This window comes from Vicugna pacos, chromosome 16 (assembly GCF_048564905.1).
Source record: "Vicugna pacos chromosome 16, VicPac4, whole genome shotgun sequence".
In the NCBI taxonomy this organism is placed as follows: Eukaryota; Metazoa; Chordata; class Mammalia; order Artiodactyla; family Camelidae; genus Vicugna; species Vicugna pacos.
In genome coordinates, this window is record NC_133002.1 from 41,056,956 (window position 1) to 41,081,639 (window position 24,684).

Consider the following 24,684-nt stretch of genomic DNA (forward strand, 5'->3'; position numbering starts at 1 on the left):
AAGCTGTGGACAGGCTTCCTCTGCAAAATGCACAGACTTGTGGAGTGGGTCTTGAAAGCCTATGGGTGGACCCAAGTCAGGAACCCCTGGCAGTCATGCCACAGCCCACAGGCATGGCCAGCATGCGGTGTGCCGGGCACCCACTGAGTGCTTACTCCTTCTTAGCCTTCCTGAGAGGGAGATTCTCTTATTACCCCATTTTCTAGAGGAGGAAATGGAGACTTTTCTGGGGGCAGAGTGTTAAATAACTTTTTCTAGGTCACAGGGCCAGGATGTGCCTGAGCGCCTGATCCCAGCCCAGGCAATCTGATTTGGGGCTGGAAGTATCCTATGTGGGAGGACTACTCATCCTCCTCAGACCCCCATGTCTTCCATATCATCAGTGACGGACTCCCCCGACTCCACTCCCCCCGACCCATGTCCAAGCAGGAAGCCCTTCTGTTTAACCTTGTTCGCCGTTTTGACCAGTCTTGCCTATTACTCTCTGAAGATCGTGGTCCCGAGGCAGTGTCAGCCAGCCTTGAGGGCTAGGGGGTGAGGATGGTTCTCTAGGTTTCTGTGCTGCTCTCCCAGACCCTCCTGTTTCCTGCTTCACTCTGAATGGCAGCACAGGGGAACCCGGCAGGGCTCTATCCTTATCACATGGCTCGTGTTTGCCGGAGCTCCCCATGTCATGCTCGGGGCTGCCACGTGCACAGGCCCCCAGTGAACCTGCTTTTCTCTCCTGGACCCCCTGCAGGCAAAGCTGGTCCGGTACATTTGCAAGCAGCTGCAGTGCAAGCTGAGTGTGGCTCCGGGCGAGAGGACAGCGGAGCTCAACAGCTACCCTCGGTTCAGTGACTGGCTGTACACCTTCAACGTGAGGCCAGAGGTGGTGCAGGTACGCGGACCGGGGCACTGGGGCTGGGGGCAGGAGGGACCCAGGGTAAACGAGGCTCTCGAGTGTGTCCTCGGTGCCATCACTTTATGAACCAGGCAGCCTGACCACACCACTCAGTGGTTCACCATGAGGACAGTAGCCAACATTTCTGAAAACCTTGGCTGTGCAACAGGCACTGTGTTAAACACTTTGTACAGGTAATCTCACTTAATTCTCATAAAACCCAGTGAAGGAGTTACTGTCATTATTGCTGTTTTATACTTGAGAAAATTAAAGCACAGGATGGTCAGATAGCTTGTTTCAAATCAGACAGCTGGTAAATGATTACTTTGGAATTTGGAAGCAAAGGTCTGAGTTTAGTTTTCTCTTGTAAATGCTGTGCTGTACAGTTTCCCTTCCTTTGTTCCCTCATCTCACCCATCCAACTCACCCACCTACCTGCTAACCAACTAGTCAACCAATGTGCATGGAGAGTGTCAGGGGTCCAGAACAGGTCTCGTGGCCATAAATAAATCAGTGCTTCACAGGTGTGGTTTACCCAGTCAGGTCTTTTAAATCCTTATTTCTATTCTAAAATTAAAAGGATGGACTCTTGCTATTGTTTTCAAAGGAATATGAATTTATTTTAAATAGATCCTTTGAAAACAGAAAAAAGAGGGAAAAAAAATCACATATTCCCACCACTCAGAGAAAATATGTGATCATTAAGATTCTGATATTTCCTTCTAGTCTTTTTTTCCCTAGTACTTAAGTCTTTTAAAAAATCTCTAATAAGTTAGACCTGAGCTGTCTAGTAAGGTAGTTACTAACCGATGTAGCTATTATGATTTCAAAGATGTGCTGAATTCTGAAGACTTGACACAGAACAAAGAAAATAAAATATTAATAATGTTTAATATTTAATCTGTTGAAATGATACTATTTTGGTTATATTAAGCTACATAAAATGTGATAGAAATTAATTTTATGTGTGCTTTTTAAAAAATGGCTGCTCAAAAATTTAAGTATGTGCTTTGCACTATATTTCTATCAGGCAACCCTCATTTAAGCCATCCTGACTAAGCAATTTTATATTTTGCTCTTATCATTTGCCTTGCTAACCAGCATGTTTTCCCTGTATTTCCACACTGAGTAACCCCCGCCCCTTTTTTAACATGGCTGCATAATATTTGGGTGTATGTGACGTAGTTTACCAGGCAGAGGTTAATTCCAGTTGTTGACTGTTATAAATAACATAGTAGTTAATATTATTTATGGAGCTATTGTGTGTTTAAGAATTTTCCCTAGGAGAGATTCCTGGACAGGAGATGACATGAATATAAAAGTTTCATGGGGGAGACTGTAAGAGAAGATGGGTGTGAATGGAGCTGGGGCCTTTTGGACTCTGGGGAGCCCTCTGGTGGTAGCTGGGATAGGGGTCTTCCAGCCCCAAAGCCAGATGTGTTTGGGAGCTAGAATGCTCCCTGGTGTGGAGCCCTGGGGCAGAGTCTGAGCAGAGAGCTCTGAGGAAATGGTGGGGTCAGGGTGACACGGCAGGAACGTCCCCCGCTGCCTAGTGACTTGGAGGTCGTGGAGCGGCTCAGAAGTGAACTTGTTTAAAGTGGAGCTTTTGTTCTTCCCCCTCTACACGTTTTCTTACTCTCCCTGCCATCTTCCCCTCTCAGTAAATGGTAGCTTTATCCACTCAGTTGCTGAAGCCACAAAGCCCAGAGGCCATCCCCGTTTCCTCCCCTGCCTTTACTCACATGTGCGGTCCCCTAACGAGCCCTGTGGGCTCTGCCCCAAGACAGACTGCAGACGCTCACCTCTCTCCACGTCCCCTCCCCCAGCATCGTGGGCCGGGCCACCATCCTCTTGCGCCCCAACTCCTGCAGCAGCCCCCGAACTGTCCCCCTTCATTCCACTCTCCACACAGCAGCCAGACTGCCCACGAAGATACAGAAGTTGGATCACGTCATTTTCCAGTGTTTCCTGGCTCCTTCCGAATCAACACCAGGTGCCTCACGCACTTTGACCTCTGCCCGCCTGTTTCTGATCTCATCTTGCTTACCCTCCCATTCACTCCTTCTGGTCTGACCTTTGCACCTGCTCTTCTGCTCTCTGGAGTGCTGTTTCCTGGGCTCATCCCGTGGATGTCATTCCAGTGTCACCTCCTCTGAGCATTCTTCCCTGATGATATGATCTAAAGATCAGTCCAATTTTCTACCAGCACCCCTTGGCTGATTTTCTCAAGCCTGCCGACCACTTTCTGGAGTTGGTGTAACTGACTTGCTGTGCATGGTCTGTCCTCTTCCTCCCACTGGAGTACGAGCTCTGCGAGACGGGGACCTGCCTGTTCTGTGGCTGTGGCTCCGTGGGCCGCAGACGCCCACTGAGTGGGGCCTGATGTGACCACTGCTTGTTTGAGAGGAAAGAAGGAAGGGAGAATCTCACCATGACATGGTGGATGTCCCCAGGAGTCACGGGTTTGGTCCTGAGAAGGTGATGACACAGTTTACTCCAAGGTCTGGTTTTTCAAGTCCTGTAAGAGAGGCCACTCTTGGGACCAAAGACTCACCCCAGCTCTGCCCAGCTGCCCAGGGGTCAGCCTCTGGAGAGAGCCCTTGGGGCATTGGTGCTCCCGGGGAGAGGGCCTCCTCCTGGAAGGCTGGGACAGACCAGCGCCCCAGGGCGTCCCTCTAACATGCTGACACCCCTTCCTTCATTAAGGGGTTGTACTTCCAGGTGCCCGACCAGCATCTTGCTGGGAGGCCTCTGTGGTCTGATTATTGGCCTGTACTATCACTGCAGGGGGCTCCTGGGGCCCCTCAGAGTCTCCTGCTCACTTCACCTCAAAGCTGACACATGGAGAGCACATCTGGCGTGTAGTACTAAGTGCTCTGCGTGCCTTGAGTTCTCGCTCTCAGCAGCGTCTCTCTCCTGCCTCTCAGAAATGCCTGTGTTCTTGCCTGGCAGTGGGATCCTGGCCAAACCCTTTCACCTCCCTAAGCCTCGGTTCTCTTCTCTGTAAAATGAGGGAGTAACTCACGGGCCACATGGTTGCTGAGGTAGTTGTGAGGGTCAAGCACTTAGAGGCACGGCGGCACTTGCTGGGGTGGAGGAGAGAAAATTCAGATAGTTTCCTCACCCCTCATCCTCAGCTGCTGCTATTCCTGACAGTCGGACCCAACAGAGGCTGTTGGAGGCCTGCATGTGGGGCAGCTCTCAGTAGCCATCAGGGAGTGAATGGAAGGCTAGGAACCAGGGCCAGCCAGGGGCAATTTTCTGAATCAAGAGGCAGTGGGAGTCGGCTGAGGGCTTAAGACGGAGGGCAGCATACACCACCAACTGGAGCTGGGCCCAGTCTCCACCTCCCACCCCCTGCTGGTCCTGGGGGCCACACACTGGCCTTGTCACCACCACCATCACCTGCTGGCTGGAGGAAATGGGGGAGGGCATGTGGCACTTCCGGTCTCTGGTGTAGACTGAGGGACTCTGCGCTCTTCCCCCTCTTCGCACTAGGGTCACATCTCAGCTTCCTGCAGCTCCAGAGCCTGACCTGTGTGACCTCTGATTCCTTCTCTTCTTCCTTCTCCATGGATGGTGAAGATAGACAGCTCGGGAGACACCTTCATCTGTTCACCCAATCCTGACCTTTGTCTGGAATGACACTGTCCAATAGAACTTTCTGTGATGCTAGAAACATTCCATACTGTCCTAGGTACCATGAGAGCCACCAGCCACATGTGGCCGTGGGGCACTTGAAATATGTGTAGTGCGACTGAGAAACTGGCAGTTAAATGTTACTCTGCTGTATCAAATTTTTATCTAAATAGACGTTTGGCTGTTGCTGGAATTGGGCAGTGCCGGTCTGGAGCCCGGGCTGGCGGCGCCCTGTGCTGAGAGCCCAGGTGCTGAAGACACTCTCCCAGGGCCAGGACCTCACAGGCTGCGGGCAGATGTATGGTCAAGAGCTGGCACCGAGTGCCCGGACGGGAGCCAGCCTGGGATCAGTGCGAGTAAGCGCACAAGCTCACTGTGGGAGGTCAGGGAAGGACCAGCACTGGAAGGGCTTCCCTGAGAGCCTGGAGCTAGCCCGGCTGGAAGGGGAAGGGCACACCAGGCAGAGGGAACAGTAATTGCAAAGACCCCAAGGTCTGGGAGGAGACTGGTGAGGAAACAGTGTCAGTTCATGGTAATCTCCATGAGGGGAGTGTAGGGATTGGGGCGGGTAGAGGATGAGACAGAGCTCCTGGCTGGTTGGGGCAGGGGGCACCTGCATGAGCAGGGCTGGAGGGGGAGCCTTGGGGACCAGGGATTGAGAAGGAGAGAGAGTTTAGATGCAGGGCCCCTCCCCAGCTAACCCCTGCTCCTTCCCGTCTGCAGGTTAAACACTAAAGTTGCAGCTTCACGTTCTGGCTGCAGCTGGGGAAATGATTTCAGAGCCCGCTGGCATGGAGCCGTTTTTTTTTTTCCTTCAGCAATTTCCCTATTGGAAATTGTTAAAGGAAGTGGCAAGCGCCGGCTGGGATCAGTGCTGGTGGGGAGAGCGGGTGCTGCAGGCTGGAATCCAGGGCTTCTCCCCTGAAGAAGCTCTCACTGGTGCTGTATTTTGAACCGAAGATGCAGGCGGGTCCGGTAAGGGGTTGGTGTTGTGGCTCCCGCTGGGCAAATTTCTCTTTCCTCTTTCCTCTGTCCATGCCTTCCTATGTTTAAGTCAGGTCTTCCCTTGGGGATGGGGAAGAAGGCTGCCTGGCCATGGCTACCATATTGATTTCCCGTTGGCCAGGAGTGGCTGTGGCTCTGCGGGCCCCAGAACGTAGGCTGTATGAAGCGGGAGGCTGTGTAAGATTAAACCAGTAAAGCGAACTGGTTTGTGGCTCCTAGGTTCAGCTCCAGTTGAATCCTGCTGCCATGCCTCCTCGCCTCTCTTTCCCGTCCCTCTTCCCGTCGTCCCCACCCTCTCCCTTTGGGAGCCAGAGGCCCCGCCATCCGCCAGCGTTGCTCTCTGGCAGCCAGGAGCCTCAGAAAGCAGTGCACACCTGACCCGGCCGTGCTGAGGGGCCTCTGCCGACTGTCAGCCCAGAGGCCCAGGGCTGCCTTGGTTCTGAGAAATTCAGATCTCGGCCATTGATCACAGCACCAGCCCAGGGCGGCTGGACACAGAGCTCTCCCCACTTAGGATGGAGAGATGGAGGCTCGGGTGGTGGGCTGGCAAGCCGGTATCACCCAGCAGGTCAGGAGAGGACCTCAAGTTGGGATGTGGAAGGAAGAGGGCAAACTACAAGGCAGAATTTTATGTATATCATCGGGTCAGGGGAGGGGGAGACACTGATCCTCACTTTATGGCTGAGCAAACTGAGGCTCAGAGACGTTGAGTGACATGTTAATGTCATACAGTGAGCTGATAGCCAGGTCGAGATTCAAACTCACATCCTTATGACTCCAAAGCCAGGCTTCCTTCCCCTGACAGATTTTATCATCTGACATCCAGGCCTGGGGCTACTGTATGTAGTTGTATAATTGAATTAATCTTTATTTCTTCCAGTCATCCTCCCTCTCCTGCTCTCCCACCCTCTCCCTCTCTCTCATCTCTTTCTTTTCTTTCTTCCATCCTCTCCACCCCCCGCCAATATTTTCCTTTTTCTTCCTCCCTCCCTCTGTCCTTCCTCCTTTCTTCAATCCCCTCCTTCCTTCTTTCCTTTACATCCATTGGTCACCTACCTTGTGCCAGGCCCCCAGATTGATTACCACAAGGGGATTCATTGATGAACAAAATGCAGTCGGTCCTGGGGAGCTTACAGGGTGTTGGGCTGTACATGTCTCCAAATAACCACAGTGCAGAGCAGGCTGCTGGATCCCGAGGGAGGGAAGGGTGAGATGTGGCGGGATGCAGAGCAGGAGCCTGCTCACGGTTTCTCCTATTTGTCCACTTGTGCCTTTTTAAGCTTTGAGTGAGGAGGTGCACCTGGTTCCTAGAAATCTGAAATCATGAGGTGACTGTTCTGCTTCGCTCGTGCTGGTTGGCATTTTTGAACAGTGAGCCTGTCTCCTCCATCCTTTAGATTTCTGCGCTGCCAAGTCCAGCAAAAACTGACTAGACCGGAAGTACCAAGTGAGCAGGGACCCAGACGTCTGTCTTGTTCTCTGCTCTGTCACCAGTGCCTGGCGTGTAATGGGTGTTCTTGTTGAATGACTGAGTCTAAATAAGATTATCCAAAGAGTTTCGGTCCTTTAGTTCTCAGGATCTCTCTTATCTGGGCTAGTGAAGGTTGAATTGCGGAGGTCCCTGCAGAGGTCCTTGGGGGCTGCTGATGGCCTGCTGAGACCTGGGGTTCTTGAGCTGCCTCTGGTTTCCATTGGCAATGGGCTGGGCTTGAGCAAGACTGTGTGTGCCTGTAGCCTCCTCCGGGACCACCTGGCTTCTGGGCTGTCAGCTTGGGTTTAGTGCTCCCACCCCTGAGAACTGCCTCAAAGGCAAGATTGCTCTAGAACAGATCTGCCCAGCTAGATGTCGGGAAATTCCTGTGTCAACCACCACACTGTTTTAATTACCGTAAAGCAAAAAGTCTCTTCTTTCATTACCCTTAAAAAAAAAAAACCAGCATATAAATTTCAGTGGCCCCTTCTTCCAGCTGTGTGCCTTTGGGCAGGCAGCAAGATTTGAAAGCAAGATTGCTTAAGAGCATGACCTCTGGAATTAGATAGCCCAGACCCTGGTCCTGGGGGACAGACATAACACTTTGCCACCTGCCAGTGGTATGACCTTGGATAAGTCCCTTACCTCTCTGAGCCTGTTAACTCATCTGTCCGCTGCTCTGGCTAGAAACTGCAGGGTCATTTCTGATTCCTGCTGCTTCCTTAGCCTTTACGCTCGGTTGACTAGCAAATCCCACTAGCTCTTCTTCCAGATTTCTGTCCCCTGTCCACCTATGTGTCTTTTTGACCACTGCCACCTCCCTCACCTTAGCTACTGCATGGACTCTTGCAGTAGCACCTACATTGCTCATTGTATCACTCTTGCCCTCCCCTCCATGATTCATGGGCCAAGAGGAATTCTTATTAAAACCCAAATCTGACCACTTCACTCTTCCAAGTATGGACCTTCCTTGGTGTCTCGTTTGCACTCAGCATAAAATCCAGACCCCTCCTCATTGTGCCTTCAAGGCCCTGACATATTTGGCATCTGCCTCCCTCCGCATCACCTCCCACCCCTCCTCACTCCTCCCCTCATGTTAGAACACGTCAGATTGTTTCCTGTCATAGCCTAGGGCCTTTGTATGTTCTGTTTCCTCTGCCTGGAAACTTCTGTAGTCTCATAGCTAGCACCTTCTCATCCTCCGACAGGAGCTTAGAAGTCGGCTCTTTAGAGAAGTCACCCTGTCTAAAATTAGATGCCCCTATACCCACTGTTTTATCTCAGCATGCTGTTTCCTTTTAGCACTTATTCAGAATCTCAGTTACATGTCTTAGTTATTTTTGAGGCTGTTTTTATTGTGTTTCCTAATAGAATGTAAGCTCCCCAAGGAAAGAGACTGTATATTTTGTTGGTGGTTGTATCCCCTGTGCTGAGTAAGGTGCCTGGCCCACCCTTGGTATTCAGTAGCTGTCTGTTGATTGGATGGATGGATGGATAAATAGGTGGAGGATGCCATGGTATCAGGGTACATAGTAACACTTACTAAGTAAAAGCTACTACATTTTCCTACTACCAGTTCAACTCTTCTATAGCAGGTACCAATACAAACTGGCTTAAACAAAACAGAGGCTTTTACCAGCTTAGGTAATAAAAGTCCAGGGAAGTCTGGATTCAGGGGCTCAGATGATGCTGTTAGGGCACAATTCTCAGATGGACCCACTTCATAGCAGCTCAGCCTCACTATCTTTCAGCACAGAAGTGGTACTTCCTATTGAGAGCTTCCTACCCTAGAACTGTAGCTGAAAAATCCTAGGGAAGGCTCTGATTGGATTGGCTTTGGTCGTGTGCTCATACCAGAACCAATCACAGAGAAAGAGGAGAAAAAATACCCCCAAAAGCCCAAAAGCAATCATTAATTCTGTGTAAGAATATAGATGATTTATCTTCTTTGCCTTTCTATACTTTCTAAAATAAATATTTATTACTTTCATAGTGGAAAAAATGAGAAACATTATTAAAAACAAAAACTGAGGAATAGGCTCACCTATTACATTTTAGAAACATGATCTCTGCAAGCCCTTCACCTCCTACACAGATACAGGAGTTCTGCTCACTGTTGGGAAATGCAGGCATGATGGTCCTTCCAAGACACCTCCCCGACAGGGGAAAGCCAGGTGACCTGCCCCCATCCCCATGGAGAGCCCCTGGTGAGGGTTGGGGGTGGGGAGCTGCAGTCCCATCTCGTTCAGTTCTCCCAGTAAATTCTGAGACATCTTCCTGCCTTTCATCCAGGCTGCTAGGACTTCCATAGAGTGGATTAAGTGGCTTATAAACAAGAGAAATTTATTTCTTATAGTTCTGGCACCTGAGATGTCCATGATCAGGATGCCATGCCAGTGGATTCGATGACTGGTGAGGACACACTTCCCATTCCACAGACAACCATCTTTGTGCTGTGTCTTCACATGGCAGGAGGGGCCAGGCAGCTCTCTGGTGTCTCTTTTATAAGGCATTCATCTCATCTGGAAAAGACCATCCTCATGACGTCCCCAAGGCCCCACCCCTTAATACCATGACCTTGGAATTAGGTTTCAACATGTGAATTTGGAGTGGGGTGGTCACAAATGTTTAGTCTGTAGCAGGAGGCAGTGCTTTTATCTCCAGTATAGGATAGAGATAGAGAAACTGACAGGGTCACTGACCCGAGGTCACCTAGATGGTAAGTGGTGGAGCCAGGATTTATATCCAGGAAGCCTGGCCCCAAAGCTGGGGTCACAACACACACACTCTTAAAATTCTCATGGACAGGTCCATGTTGTATATTCCTTCTGTGATGCCTAAGCATCTTTCCTTTTTTAACATTTCATTTTATTTTTTGGTGGAGGGGGAGATAACTAGGTGTTTTTATTTATTTAATAGAAGTACTGGGGATTGAACTCAGGACTTTATGCATGCTAGGTATGCACTCTACCACTGAGCTATACCCTCACCCCTTAAAGTTTCATTTTGAAGTAACATTTTCTGAATCTAGTTACAACTGTTCATTGTAGGAAAAATTTTAAATGTAGAAGAGCTCAAAAAAAGAAAATAAAACCCTCTACAGCCACGTGACTTTTTACATTCTTTTGTTTTAATCTGTATATATTCAAGTTCACTGTTTTGGGTGTACAGTTCTGTGAGTTTTGATCGGTGGTAGTTTGTATGGCTCTCCCTGTAGGTGTCTAAACCCCCCAGCCCCAAATCTGAGAGAGTTGCAGGGGGACTGGAAGTGGCTGGAGTTCAGTGTGGGTGGGGGGTTCCCCAGACGATTCACTGGGAAGAGGGCGATGATCGTGCTCCTCGTTGACTCAGGTCAGACTCTTTGGAGGGGGGCCGTGAGGCAGGGGAAGGCTCTCTGTCTGTGGCCTGGGAGCCCAGGTATCCTGGGCGCCTCCCCCCCGGCCCCCTGCTGCGTGTCCTGCTGGCGCCTGCGTGTCTTACATGCAGCACCTGCTGCGGGAGGTATGTGCTGACTCCCCAGCTCCCAGGCACAGACTATTTTTGGCCGCAGTGACTGTTCACTACAGTCATGAAAACAAACTCCTCTGCCTACCTCGTCCTTCCCTGGGACACCACACCAGGGGCCAGGGCTGCTGGGGACCCTGGGCGCCGGCCCTCATCATGCATTGCCTGTGGAGCTGGATGACAGCCAAGGCTACGAGAGGCACAGGGACCCCACCGCCTGTGGTGCTGCGAGAAGCCCGAAGCCTGGACCAGCCTGGGCTGGAGGGTCGCGAGGTAGGCACCGGGGTCTGGGATCTGGTGGCCTTTCCATGGGTGCCTGGAATGAGGACGTTTGGCTGGGCTCCGGGTCTTTGCTTTGCTAACCGTCTGTAGAACACGTCTGGAGAAATCTACATTGTTGGGATAGAACATAATTCCAGTTCATTATTTCATTCCCTGTCTTTCTTGTGGTAAAGTGGCTGGGGGGGGGGTCCCGTCAGAATCTGACTCAAGTAGATCCTCCCCATCCTTCTAGTGAATGGTTTTTGGTCCATTCGTGCTTTTGGTTTGAACAGAGCACACACTTGTTTTGAGCCTGCTTCTTCTGCTAGGAGCTTAAGAAACCAGAATTGTGTGGGCAGGCCCAGTGCTGCCTCTCAGTGCTTCTGGTCAACCAGATAAGAGGAGCCAGGCTGTGTAGAGGCCATGAGTGCTAGCTTTGGAGTTCCGTGGACCAGGGGCCAGCCCAGGCTCCACTGCTCACTTACTGTGTCTTACGTGAGTAACCTCATCTCTCTGAACCTCACTTTCCTTAGCAGCTAGGCAGTTGTGTCCAGGTCACTTCACAAGTGACCATAGTACAAGGAGTTACTGTTATGATGACATTGGGTGTGAAAAGAGGAAGCGTGTGGAGAGAAGCTGAGTAAGAATCAATGTGCCCCAGCCCTGGGTGGGTCATAGGGCTCAGCTCAGAACCTGGGTATTTGGGTGTAGCCAGTGCTGTGGGATTTGCTGCTGCTTCACAAACAGTAGAAAAGTGTGTCACCAGAGTGAGTGTGGTTTGAGGTGGGTAAGAACATGGGGCTGAGGATTTCTGCCCATTCACCATCTTTTGAGCCACCAAGACATTAGGGACTTGCCAGGCTCCGGGTAAGGCCAGCAGCCCAGAACCCCACTGCTTCCGGATTCCACAGGGCTCTAGGCCCACGAGGTGAGCATGTGGCGTGGTATTCCTTAGGCCAGCACCTTTGGAGAAGAATCTCAGGGCAGACCTCAGGGAAGTCTCCCCCTTGGCTCACCAATTAGAGCAGCTCAGATACCTGGCAGGAATGAAATCCTTATATCTGGGTGAGGAATGCCCACCATGGAAAACAGTGAACTCTCCCAGGGGTGGGTACATCCTGGTGTTGGTCACTGGCAGGGCCCTGGTCCTAATGCTGATGTTCTGGTAATCCAGGCAGGTCTCCTCCCCTCTCTGAGCCTCGGTTTCCTCCTCCGTAAAATGAATGGTGGCCTTGGTTGTCTCTAAGGGTCCTTTGAACTCTGCCTTTGACCTTGGCAGAGGAAGGGTTTCTCTCTTTCTTCCCGGCCTCAAGAACACCCATCGGCCCCTTTACACCCTCGGCCCCTGGTGGCTCTGGCGATGGCCTCCTTGGCTTGAGTCCTGGCTCCGGGGCGGCTGTGGGGTAGGAGTTGTTTACAGGGTTTCTGGAAAACTACAGAGAGGGGCTGCCTCCCTCCAAGGTCTCCCGAGAGGTCTCAGTCTCCTGCTTGGACATCATGGGGCAGCTCTGAAACAATGGGCCCCTGTCTTCAGCCGAGCAGCCTGGTTCTCAGGTCTCCAGCTCTGGGCTCACTTCCTGCAGCCTGTCTCACCGCCCCCCCCCCCCCACCAGACAGACTGACAGACAGCCCCAAAGACAGACCGCATGCTTAACACTGGGCTGTGCCCCTCTGGTGGAGGGGTCTCTGATTTGTCTCCTGGCCCCACTGGGGGCCCCACCAGACTCTGCTTCTGGGGCCAGGCATGTGCCAGGGCCCTGAGTCAGGTCGCTGTGCCCTGAGGTCTGTTTGCCAGTCTGGGTGCTCTGCCAGGGGTGGGGGCCTCACTGGCTGCACTCAGAGTTCCCATCCATCAGAGCAGATGCAAAGAAGACAGAGGAGACTCGCCTGGGAATCCTCTCTTGAATGGTATGTTTGCACAGGGGAGAATTGGAAGGGGGAGAGGTTGGGGGCCAGCAGGCAACAAAGCCCACTGCAGACATGGCCACTCCTCAGAGCCCCTGTTTATGTCTGTTGGGACCTTTACCCCCAGGAGAGCTAGGGTCCCCCATGGGGAGATGCATTTCAAACCAGACCCCACTCCCTGCACCCTCTGCATTGGATTCCCAGGCAACCCAGCTTGCCAGGACTGTCGTCCTGGGCAGTTACTCACCACCACCCCCTACCCCAAAGTGTCCCTGTTGGGGGCCCTCCTCTCCCCCAGCTGCTTGTCTTCTTCTCATCTGCTATGTGAACAAGGGTCGTCAATGAGGGCCTCTGAGTCTGTGGAAACTGCTGCCCAGGACAGGGCCAGGGTAGGGACAGGCTTCTGACCCCCCAGCTTCCTCAGCTCTGGTCCCTCCTCATGCAGGGTGGGACTCCCCACCTGCCGGCTCCTCAGAAGCCAGGCATCACCCCAGGGCTAGGGGAGCTCTTTGACTGCAGTCAAAGCCTCCCCCTGTCCCACCCTGACCCCCGTCTTACTTCTGAATGTTCTCTTTCTTGTTTGTTTGTTTTAGAGTGTTTTGTTTTTGACTTGAGTTTTACTGTGGAGTCTACTGGACAGTAGTGGGGTTCTTTCCCTCAGTGAACCAGCATCCTGAGGGTAGAGAGCCCCCACCGTAGAAGCCCACCCATCTCCTCTCTCCATGTTGGGAGTAGCATGTATTGGGGAAGCACACAGCCCCGAACCTGGTGGGGGGTGTGTGTGTATGTTTCTCTAACACTGGACATATCTGGCTATTTTCAAACAGCATCTAGGAGTGGTTTTGGAAATGTGTGTTAGTGACACAGAGAAAGGTGACAGAATGTAGGCTGCCTAAGTGGCAGATGTGGGCCTGCCTCGTCTCTCCTCTGTGTCCCCTACTGCTGGTTGTGTGCTGGGGTTGGAAGACACATCATCACAGAGGGAGGCTGGAAGGAAGGAGCAGTGAGATCCAGGGCCACCAGGGGATGGAGCCCAACACAGCTGATGTGTGTTTGTTGAGTGGCTGAATGACCTATGAGATGAGGGGTTTCCAAACAACAGCCTGATCCAGCCCACTGCTGGTTTTTGTACAGCCTTTCAAACTAAGAATGTTTTTTAACTGGTAGGAAAAACAAAACAAAGCAAAACAAGACTATTTTGTGACATGTGAAAATTACATGAAATTCAAGTTGCAGCGTGCATACTTAAAGTTTTATTGGCATACAGCCACACCCGTTTGTTTCCATATTGTGTCTGGCTGTTTTGATGCTCTGATGGAAGAAATGAGTAGTTGTGACAGACCATATGGCCTGCAAAGCTGAAAATATTCCCTCTCTGGTCTGTCCCGGAAAAGTGTGCCAGTTCCTGCACGAGGTACCTTGGGGTTTGTAGGAGGAAGAATGGGGCCTGGGAAGGAGCCACAGACAGGCCTTCCCAGAGTATGGGGGCAGCCCTTGTGTGATGGTGGTGGCTATGGTGAGAGTGGATGCTGTCAGAAGTGGAAATCTGGTCTCAGGCAGAGTTGGAGAGCACCCGTCTCCTCCAGAGGGCAGAAGAAGGACTGAGGGGGCCTGGAAGGCAGGCTGAAGGGATTGAAAAGGTGTGTGGAGAGAAGACCCCCCCACCCCCACCCTAGGAGGCGTCCTACAGTTGCTTTTGCCCCCAGAGTCAGAGCTCACCCCAGCTGGGCATGGGAGTAGAGCATGGTATGGAGCCTGGAAAGCCAGATGTGACATGTGATGCCAGGTAGACTGTCCCGGGAGAAAAGAGGTCGCCTTATAGAACAAAGAAGTGGGCACCAGCACAGGCAGAGCCTGCTGGCTGTGGAGAGGTAGAGATGGCCATGCCTCAGCCTCACTGATCAGGCTGTGTGGCCTTGAGCAAGTTCCTACCCTCTCTGAGCCTTATCACCCATCTCAGGCTGTTATATGGATTGCATGTGCTGACCTCTAGTTCATCTAGCAGAGTGCCTGGCATTCAGGAGATGAGTAATAAATGCTCACCACTCACCCTTTCTTGACCCCCTCCTCATTTGATCTGCATCCCCTACACCCCACCCCACCCCACCCCATCTTTCTGAGGCTTTCAAGCCCAAACATACTAATGTGTAGGCCAGAGATAGCCACTCCCTGAAGAGTCTGCCTGGCTCCCCGGCTCTGCCTTGGGGGAGGGAGAGATGCCCCAGTGTATGGGAGAGCACGTCTCCTGGGACGTCTGTGAGCTTGGGCCTCGTGAGAGGACAGGCGGGAAGGAGATCAAGCCCCAGGGCAGTGGGGTCCCTGGCCAGACCCACCCTCTCAGACCCTTTCTGCCCTGGGCTACTTTGGCCAGACTCAGACCCCCACAGCCTTTCTGCCCTCATGGTCCCCCAGAAATTCTGATTCCATTGGTCTGAGGTGGGACCAAGTCATCAGGATCCTTTTTTAAAAGCCATCAGGGTCGAGAGCCACTGATCTGATCTAGCCAAATCCACTCATTTTATAAATGATGAAACTGAAGTCCAGAGAGGGGCAGGAACTGGCTCGAGGTCAAGAGGGTTCCAAGGACCAAATCTGACCCTTCTTGCGCTATGCTGGCCAGCTGGCTGGGAGGGGCTAGAGAGAAGCCCTTCAGGAAAGGGGCTGACTTCTCTCAGGAGGAACTTTTCTTCATTTCCCAGAGTTGGGATAGTGACTAGGACCAGAACTGGACCACCGACAAAACCAGTATCCCCCAGCTGTCTGCTGATATCCATGGAAACCCCAAGAGGCTGCCTGGCCCAGACCCCTCACTGCCTTAGCCCCTCCGGTGCCTCCCAGAATATCCGACTATTATCCAAGTCTCACCCCTCCCTCTCCCTCAGCTCCAGCAGTGGTGAGAAGGCAGGAAGGAACATCTGTCAGGTGCTCCCTTACCAACTGGAGGCTCCCAGCCTGGGCTGCCTTGGAAACCTTTGCCCTGCCCCTCTGCTGCCCTGTCCCTACTGAGCCCTGGCCTCAGAGGAGTGTACTGGCTCCTACGTCTCCATCCACAGGGTTCTGGGAGTCTACCTCTGGCCTCTCTGGTGTGAAAGCATCTGTTTGAAGGATCCTGGCCCTTGAATTAAGCCCCAACCAGAGATGCCCCTCTGCCCACATGCACCGGAAATCCAGGTTCGGCTGGTGGGCCTTAAATGCTGGCCGTGCTGATTGAGGCAGTTAGGTTACTGACCTCTGCTGTGCTCTAGGACCAGATAGAATGCTAAACACACCAAGTATGGGTTTGCTTCCTTGTTCTTCTGCCCGGGGCTTCCCCTGAATCCTGTCCTGAGCTGCCACGGGTTCTTGTATGTGGTCTACACACAGGTTGTGAAGCCACCTGACTGGTCATGGCAAAAGGGACAGCTCTCTGTTTCTAAGTATAGCTCCCAGGCAGCCCCGTGGCTGCTGGTAAGCCCCGGGATACCATCTGATACCCAGCCTGGCCTGTGACACCAGTGGCTGTCAGCTGCTGGGGGGAGGGACAGCCGTGCTGGCCCAGCCCCGCCTTCTGCTACAGAGAACAGAACCAGCAGTTTAATGATCACACACTGGGAGTCACCTGTGCTCAACCGGCCCTGCCCTCTAATTATTGTCAGAAAGAATAACTTAATGTCACTGGAGAGCATTTAAGTTGTGGCTCGCAGGAACAGGCAGAGGCAGGGAGCCAGTGTGTCTTGTCTCGAGTCCTCGTCGCTCCACTTCCGAGCTCACGTGCTAACCTGGGGCTTGTTGGAGGTGGGGCATCTCCTACAATGGGCTCCCACAAAGGGCCGTGTCTCCCCTTCTTGGTTTCTTCTTTAGACAGAAGCTCGGGTGGGGTGGACTCCCAGCTTTCATCCCTTCTCCAGAGCTCTAGAGTATGGGCCCCCGGCTTTGAGGTACAACTTGGCATCTTCGTGTGCCTCCAGGCAGGTAGGGAGGTCCTCCTGTGGCCTTGGGGCCTCTCAGACCTGAGAGTGTTTCAGAGCAGCTTTACCTGCCAGGTTATCGGCAGCCCTGTGAGTTCACCTTCAGCGGGTGGAGACACTGGCTCCCTAATTTGCCTTTGGTTTAGAGATTATCTGGAAAAGTTGTATGCAAAATGCTCTGGTCCAAAATAACTTCCTAACTCAGACTTGGCTGTGCCTGTGACTGAGGGCAGGAGAATCACATCCATGTGTGAGGTTTGGTGGTGTCGAGCTGCAGGGAGGCATTGCTTGAGTTGTGACAGGAGAAGATGTCAGGGCCGCTCCCGGGGACTGGCCTGGCCTGACTGTTGTGTAGGCAGAGGTGCAGCTGAGGCCGGGGACGGGGGTGGTGGATGCTTTTTCTTCGTATCATGGTTCCCACGGGCCTACCTCATGCATTTTCCTCTGTTGATTGAATTAACTATTGGTCTGAAGTCGCTCATAGGAGTTGGAAGGCCAGGGCTCTTTGCTTCCATGGTGATGGTGGGGTCCTGGTGCTTCCAAGGCCTGGCCACCGGTGCTGTGTTGCCTGCGGCACTTGCTGCTGGGCCGTCTTCACTCCCCATTTGCCTACAGAAGTGAAGCTTCAGAACTCACTGATCAGACAGACCTTCCAATGGCATCGGATTCTTCACATGGGGTCTCCATGCTGTGATCTGGGGGTCCCATGTAACCCACAGATGGAATTGTTTGGTCTGCACAGATTTGCATTAGTTACCACCATGTAAGAATCAGCCATTTTAAAGTAAGAATTCTGATTCCTTTATAAGAAGATCCAGCACCCTCCAGTAGCCTCCACTCATCCCCCAACACTGAGCGAGGGCAGAGGGTGGGTTTCTGATAAGCATCGCCCCTGCTGCTGTCAGATTTCTGTTGTTCAATAAAGAGGCAAGAGAAGTGTTTCTAGGACTTGTATCTCCATGAAAAAGATCAAGGGGCCACATCCCCACTCATTTCTTCCCAAGGCTTGGCCCTGAGGCTTGTGTGTTTGAGACCCTTCCTCTACCAGATAACCTGCTGAGTGGTGGACAGCATCATTGACTGCAGCTTTTAGGCAGAAGGGGTAGGTTAGTCCCTCTCCGCAGGTCACTGATCCAGCCCCACAGGGAGGAGGGATTAGAGAACAGAAGAAACAGTCAGAAATAACAGTGATGATGATGATGATGATGATGATGATGTGCTAAGCACTTGCATTTGAGTGAGGATGTGTGTGGTTCCCACCCTAGGAAGTGATGCTTGGCCTGGGAGAGGCTGGGACAGCTCCTATGTGAGTGGGACCCTGGATTGGCTCTTTTATCCCAGATTCGCTACCCCCACCCCCATTTTGTCTAGCTCACCCATGGTTTGAATTGGAGCATGAAAAGAGGGTCCAGGAGGGACGGGAGAGCAGCCCCTGCTGCTGTATTCCCATGGGGTGGACAGAGATCCCTGAAGCCTCAGGGGAGCAAGAGAAACTTTCCAGCTCATTCAAAGCTATAAGAGGATACCTTTTTTTCATTCTTTTTTTTTTTATTTTTTAAGGGAAATGGATTTGAACATACTGTCTTTCTCTTTTTTTTTTTTTTAGGAGTTTACTTGCTAAAGAATAAAGAATTTCCATTTTACAATATAGTATATTTTTTTTTCAGAAGTCTGGTAGAAATTAACTTCTTTAATTTACTTTGGAAAAAATCATTTTCCCCAGGCGAGCTGCTGCATCCCAAGGCTTTGCCAGGTTTGCGAGTGACAGTGGGGGATAAATGAGGGCGCTTCAGGACCCGGCACACCTGGGTTTCATGTAGCCCCGCCGTTTATTAAGAATTGTTGTGTAAAGTCACTGAGCCTCGATAGAATAGGCTTAAGAGCATCTCCTTGCTGAATTGTCTTGATTGGTGATAGTGTACAAAGCCCTGGACATGCTGTAAAGCACTACCAAATAGTTTATAATAATAAATGTGGTTCTTATGCCTGAGAAACAAACTTGGTGTGGGGAGAAAAGGAACACAAAGAAAGAAAAAAAAATCCCTGTTTGCATTATGGTTAGAGTGAAGATCCGGTTTCTAGGCTCATCATTGTCGTCAGGGACCCCTCCCCCACCCAACCCCCAAAGCAAGCAGATACAGGAATCTCCACTTTCGGGAGATCTGCTGAGTCATCACAGCCTTGGGAAAATGTGCCTCTGGGGATGAGAACTGAAGGCACCCCAGGGAAACGTGGACGGTTGTTAGGTTGTGTGAAGGTCAGTGTTTCTTCCATTTGGTCTCTTCCAAATGGCTCTCCATAGTGAAATGAGGGGAAAAGATGTCAAAATTGTATTTCAATGAAGTATTACTGGGGACAGTAGAGGAAGACACACTGATTGAACACAAACTTCTTGCCCTGGGACCATTATCTAATCAGCCTTCTCTCTCGGAGCTGTTCTTATCAGCGGCTTCCTGTGACGTTCTCATTTTATCATCTGGAAGGATTTCTGACTGCCAAGGGTTTGTCCAAACCCATAATCAGCTTCTTGGTGTTTCTACGTATCTGTTTATTTCTAACTTTTGGTGTGAATCATTCTGAACAGCTATGAGATTCTTGTCCGCAACCCTGGAGATTGAAGAATATGCATACAAGACGCAAAGGTGGGGAGAGGGGGACCTGCTAGACACAGGGGGCCACATACCAGGTCTTAGCTGTGGCCCCATCCCCCAGGAAGCCCGCACACCATTGCCCTGGTGACTCACAGCTGGTACCTTCATCAGGTTCAGTTCTGACACTTAGATTTACAGCACCGTGATTGACTGACCATAAACATTGCTCTCTTGAAATAACATTAGGCAGAGCTGGCTAATAAACATCAATGAAAATCAGCTTCGATTCTCAAGAACTGCAAGCTTTATATGAATCATTTGATGTCAGATGACGGGCCTTCCCTGTTATAGAGCATCTGGAAACTAGAGGCGGGCCAGAGAAAAAGGGACCTCGCCGCTGGTCCCGTAGCTCTTTGAGTTTTCTCTGTGCTAGACCATATCTTACTGCATTGCAATAAGTTATTTTCATGTCAGTCACTCCACAAGCCTCGAGGCCAGGGACGTGCCCCATTGTGCTGTGTGTCTGCTCGTGGCGTGGTGTCACATATGGCTCAAAGTAATCAGAGCTGGAAGGGTTTTCCTCTCTCCTTGATGAGGGGAAAGAGCACAAGCTTTGAAGTCAGTTGGGCCTTGATACAAATAATCGCTCTTTGTATTAGTTTTCCTTGTTCTGTAACAAATTACCCTGAATTTAGTGGCTTAAACCATCCTGAACGTATTAGCTCACAGTTCTATAGGAGGTAGACCAAAGGGAGGGGTCCCGCTGGCTCAGCCAGCTTCCCTGCTTAGCATCTCACCCGGCTGAGGCCACGGTGTCAGCCAGGCGGGCCTCTTACCTGGAAGTTTTGGGGAATCAGCGTATTCAAGTGCGTTCGGGTTGTTGGCAGAATCCACTTTCTGGTGGCCTCAGGCCTGTGGTTGCCTTCTCCTTGCTGGTCAGCCAGGGGCCACCCTGTCCCCTGGAGGGTGACACATTCCTCCCACATGGCCACCTCCTTCCTCAAAGTCTGCACAGGGTCCCTTTCCTACTCCAGGTATCTCACGTCCTGTCCTCTCTGCTACCTGGAAACCTTGCAAGAGTTTGACTGAGAATTAAATAAGGCCAGGCTGCGAGGACCTCCTTGGCGAGGGTTAACTCTTTCTAATCCTTCTCTCATTAAGCCAATTTTATTTTGCTGATTCAGATACAGCAAACTTATAAAGGACCGTCTCTATCTGAAATACTGGTCATTCTAAAAAGGTGTCGTGTGTGATTCATCGTCTTCCCATGTGGAGGAATAAATGAGAGACCAGAAGGGCGGCATGCCCTCATCAAAACTTCCCTGATTTTTTCTTCCTCCCCCTGCCCCCTACGCAAAGTGTTGGCATCTCTGCCTCAGCTGCTGTCTCCGGGAGCGCTGGGGGTGGGGGCTGGCTGCTAGTGTCCTCGGACAAGTGGTGGCCCCTGCTCGGAGGCCGGCCCGCCAGCAGCTGGCCCCTGCCACTCAGCGGAGGCCGAGGCTGGGCGGAGGATGCCTGCTCAACCCACTCCCTGCCTGCCCTGTGCTTCCTCAGGAGATCCTTCGTGAGCTCACGCTGGATGCCCTGCTGGACATGAACGAGGCCAAGGTGAAGGAGACGCTGCGGCGCTGCGGGGCCAACGCCGAGGAGTGCGGCCGCCTGCAGTACGCCCTGACCTGCCTGAGGAAGGTGACCGGCCTAGGTAGGTAGGGCCAGCCCCGTTGGCTCCCTCTCCCTCAACCTCTGCCTGGACACTGGCCTCCTCTCCCAGACCCAGTTCCCTGGGCACCAGGGCTCTTGTTGGGAAGGCTGATAGGCTTTGCCGTTGTGACCCAGGCTTTCTGGGCCAGCTTGGAACTAGCAGGATTGATGCTCAGAAAGGGTGTGATGGGCCTGACCCGAGGCCGAGGACCTCCCCGAGATGGGGGGCTCCCAGATCTCAACTGGCCTGGCCAGTGTGAAGCTTTAGCCTTTGTTAGAGACCCCAGGCCGATCTGCTGGACATGGCCTGCGTGATTCCCTCTCTGCAGAGCGGTCTGTCGGGCTCTATGACCCTTCTGCAACTTCCTGAGTCCCAGCCCCCTCCCCACCCAGCTCACCTCCAGCCCTCTCCCGACCTTCTCTGCCCCATCGCCAGCCGGGCTGTGGGTTCAGAAGGCACACACCAGCGCGGGCTTAGCCTGAGCCAAGCATGATGAGAGGAACTGTACGTGTTTCAGCTGTGAGTGTGGACGTGGCCGCCCCAGGCAAAGCGGGTAACCCTGGCACTATGAATCATGTTCCTCGGGGGTCATTTCCAGGCTTTGTAAATCTTGCCTTGGAAATAGTTTCAAATGCCCTGACTTAACGCTCCCGCTGCCACACAGATAAGGCTTTAAAGTGAGCCTTAATGAATGGAATTAGCTCCATTTTTTAATTACCCGAGCCACTTGTCTTAGCTCTGGCTTCCTGAAGCTTAACGAAGGTGCTGAGGTTTAGATTCCGCTTGATTTTTTTTTTTTCTCCCAGAGAGGATTGGGCTTAATTTCTTTCCTGGCCTTGTACTAAACCTTCCTCTGAACACAGAGCCCAGAGCTTCACTCACTTTGGAAAACCTCAGCACGTTAGGCCCCTGCAGGTGTCAGGGAGTAAACAGGACAGAGACATGGTTAGCATTCTTGTCCCCACATTTTGCAGAGGAGGAGACAGAGCCCAAAGAGGGGAAGGGGAAAGGGAAGGAGCTTAGCCAAGGACACACAGCGTTCGGTGGCAGAGCCGGGATTCAAGCCTCGGTCTCTGATGGTGTTTGAGTTGTTTCCACTTTGTGAATGGGTTTAAAAGTATTTGCCTGCATTGTGAAGAGTTGTGGAGGAGCCAGATGTTGGGTGGTGATGTGTACTAGGAAGGCTGCTGTTTGCCCATCTTTGATGCCAACATAGGGAGATCACTAATTTACGAAGCACCTGTCTTGTGCCTGGCACCCGATATATACCGCAGCATCCTTTGGGAGGTGGTGGTGGTGAGCTCCTTTTGTAGCTAAAGCATCCAAGCATTGGAGGCCCTGGGGTAGTTATCTGGGGTCCAGCACCTGACACTTGGCAGAGCTGGGCTTGGCACTCAGGTGTCTTCCTCAGAGGATGCTTTTTCCACTATGCCCCAGAGGAGACCCTGGGCAGAAGGCCCGCTCCAGGTGCTTCTCTCTCATTCGATCTTAGCTTGTATCCATACATCCCCAAGAGGGACCTTCCACCCCCCAGTCCAGGACGCAGGCAGGTGGGTGGGCCTGCCCAGTGGTGGCTGCCCTTCAGGGGCACCTGCTGGGGTCTGAGTGGTAGCAGTGTTCACTCTGTCCCTCAAGTCATGCAGTCAGAGTCTTCAAGGCACCTAGCAGGACCAGGTGAGAGCAATGTAGTTGCAGTAAAGGTAGACTGTGGAATTAGACTGCCTGGACCCAGCACTCTGCTCAGCCACTTGAAAACCATGGGACCTTGACCAGTTACTTCACCTCACTGTGCCTCAGTTTCCTTATTGTAAAATGGACATGCTAGCAACATTTCTCTCATAAAATTGTTGTGAGGATTAAATGAGTTAAGATCAAGTACTAAGTCTGGAGCGTGGCACCTATTAGATGCCCATTTCAGTGTTAGGCCTGTGGGGTGATAGAAAACGCTGACATCTCTCTTTTTAAGAAAGGTGATGAAGGAAGTTTAAGCCAGTGGCTGGTGAACAGGGGAAGGTCACACTTGCTGATACTTCCTATCCTTCATCTGTAGCAGGCATCACTAATCAGTCCCCGAGCTCTTCCTACTAAATGACTCAAGTCATTCTCAAGCAGCCACTGCCAATTGACTGGTGTTGGCATGCACGGCGAGACCCATCAGCCATCCCTGAGCTGACACAGAGCAGTGGTGATTAAGTAGGCAATTTGAAGAACTTGGGCCTTTCTCCCCGTCCTCACCCCTTCGGTATCTCCCCATCTCCTGTAAGGTCAAACCTCAAGCTCTTGGCAAGACACCCAAGGCCCCTCTGGAGCTGGCCCCGGGTGGGCTGACCCTTCAACTTCCTCTCTCGTCTCTCTCTGGCTTGTCCTGACCTCTCAAGGCACCCGGAACTCTGTAGTTGCCAGAAGGTGCCGTGTGCTCCCTGCCTTTGCACGTGCCACTCCCTCCCCCCTGCCCCCGCGCCCCGTGCACCTTTTCCACTTCTTCCTTAGCTGGCTCAGCCCAGATGCCACCTCTTCCAGGAAGCCCCTGACCACCAGGCTATTTAGGACAGACCCTCCTCTGTCCCCACTCTGTTGCCACGCTTCTCTTCAGGTACCAGGGATGTGTCTTTTTTTATGTCTTGACACCCAGCATTCAGCACATGCTTGAATGAATGGACAGACTGTGTCACTGAGTTGTAGCCCACAGAGTCTCAAGGTCCCAGGGGCCTCCAGCAGAGGGTCACCGTGGGGACAGCTGAAAGTCACTGACAGGCTTCTCTCAAAAGGAAGTAGCTGTTGATCCCTTTCTAGCTGGATCTCTTTTCTAGCAAACTCCCAGGGCAGTTGGCTCTTGGAAGGTCGGAGTAGCGCCCTTTCCTGATGTTTGGGTTTTCTTGGAGTGGAGTTATCCCTTCATGCAGCCCAGCTTCCCTTTCCGGACTCTAAAGCGCAGTCAGCACTTCCCTCTCTGAGGTCACCCCCTTTGGGGGTGGGTTTCCTGACTGGCTCATCACAGACCTGCCAGCAAGAGCCCTGCACAAGCCTTTCCTTCTCTGGGCCTTGTTTCCCCTCCAAGAAATGGGGACAGTGATATCTACACTGGTGCCCCCATAGTCAGCCAGGTAATGCGGAAGGCGGTGTGTGTGACCTTTGTAACATGGGTGAAGGCAGCAGTTGGAGCCTTCCACTGAGGACCCATGCTGCCAGACTCTGGCTGCCTTGCCTGTGAATCCCTCTAGCCCCAACCACCTGTGACTCGACTCCTTGGCCTGCAGGAGGGGAGCACAAAGAGGACTCAGGCTGGAGTTCGTTGGATGCCCAGCGGGAAAGCAGCTCCGGGATTTCAGTGGACACCCTCTCTCCAGCCAGTCCCTGGCCCCTGGGGAGCTCCCAGTTGGGCAGAATGGGCAGTGGTGCCCAGGGCCCACGTTCCATCTCTGTGTCAGCTCTGCCGGTCTCGGACTCCCCAACCCCCGGCCCCGGTGAGGGCCTCTCGGACCCCTGTATCCCCCTGCACGCCGGTGGCCGGCTGAACCCCCGTGCCCTGCACAGCTTCATCACCCCGCCGACCACGCCCCAGCTCCGACGGCACACCAAGCTGAAGCCGCCGCGGACGCCACCCCCGCCCAGCCGCAAGGTCTTCCAGCTGCTGCCCAGCTTCCCCACGCTCACCCGGAGCAAGTCCCACGAGTCTCAGCTGGGGAACCGCATTGATGAGGTCTCCCCGATGAGGTACGTGTTCCTGCCTGGCTGGTGCTGAATGTGCCACCTGCTGAACGTTCTGACTACATACA

The 24,684-nt window shown here is 52.3% G+C and overlaps 1 protein-coding gene across 2 annotated transcripts in view; it reads left to right on the forward strand.

The window, feature by feature from the left end:
* The window catches only part of KSR1 (kinase suppressor of ras 1), a 133,098-nt gene that overhangs the window by 77,556 nt on the left and 30,858 nt on the right, over positions 1-24,684 (forward strand). For both annotated transcript variants that reach the window (XM_072938968.1, XM_072938967.1), the window contains exons 2-4: positions 740-880; positions 20,761-20,908; positions 24,166-24,622. In XM_072938968.1, the coding sequence (XP_072795069.1) occupies positions 740-880; positions 20,761-20,908; positions 24,166-24,622 (746 nt within the window). The remainder of the gene's footprint in view (positions 1-739; positions 881-20,760; positions 20,909-24,165; positions 24,623-24,684) is intronic.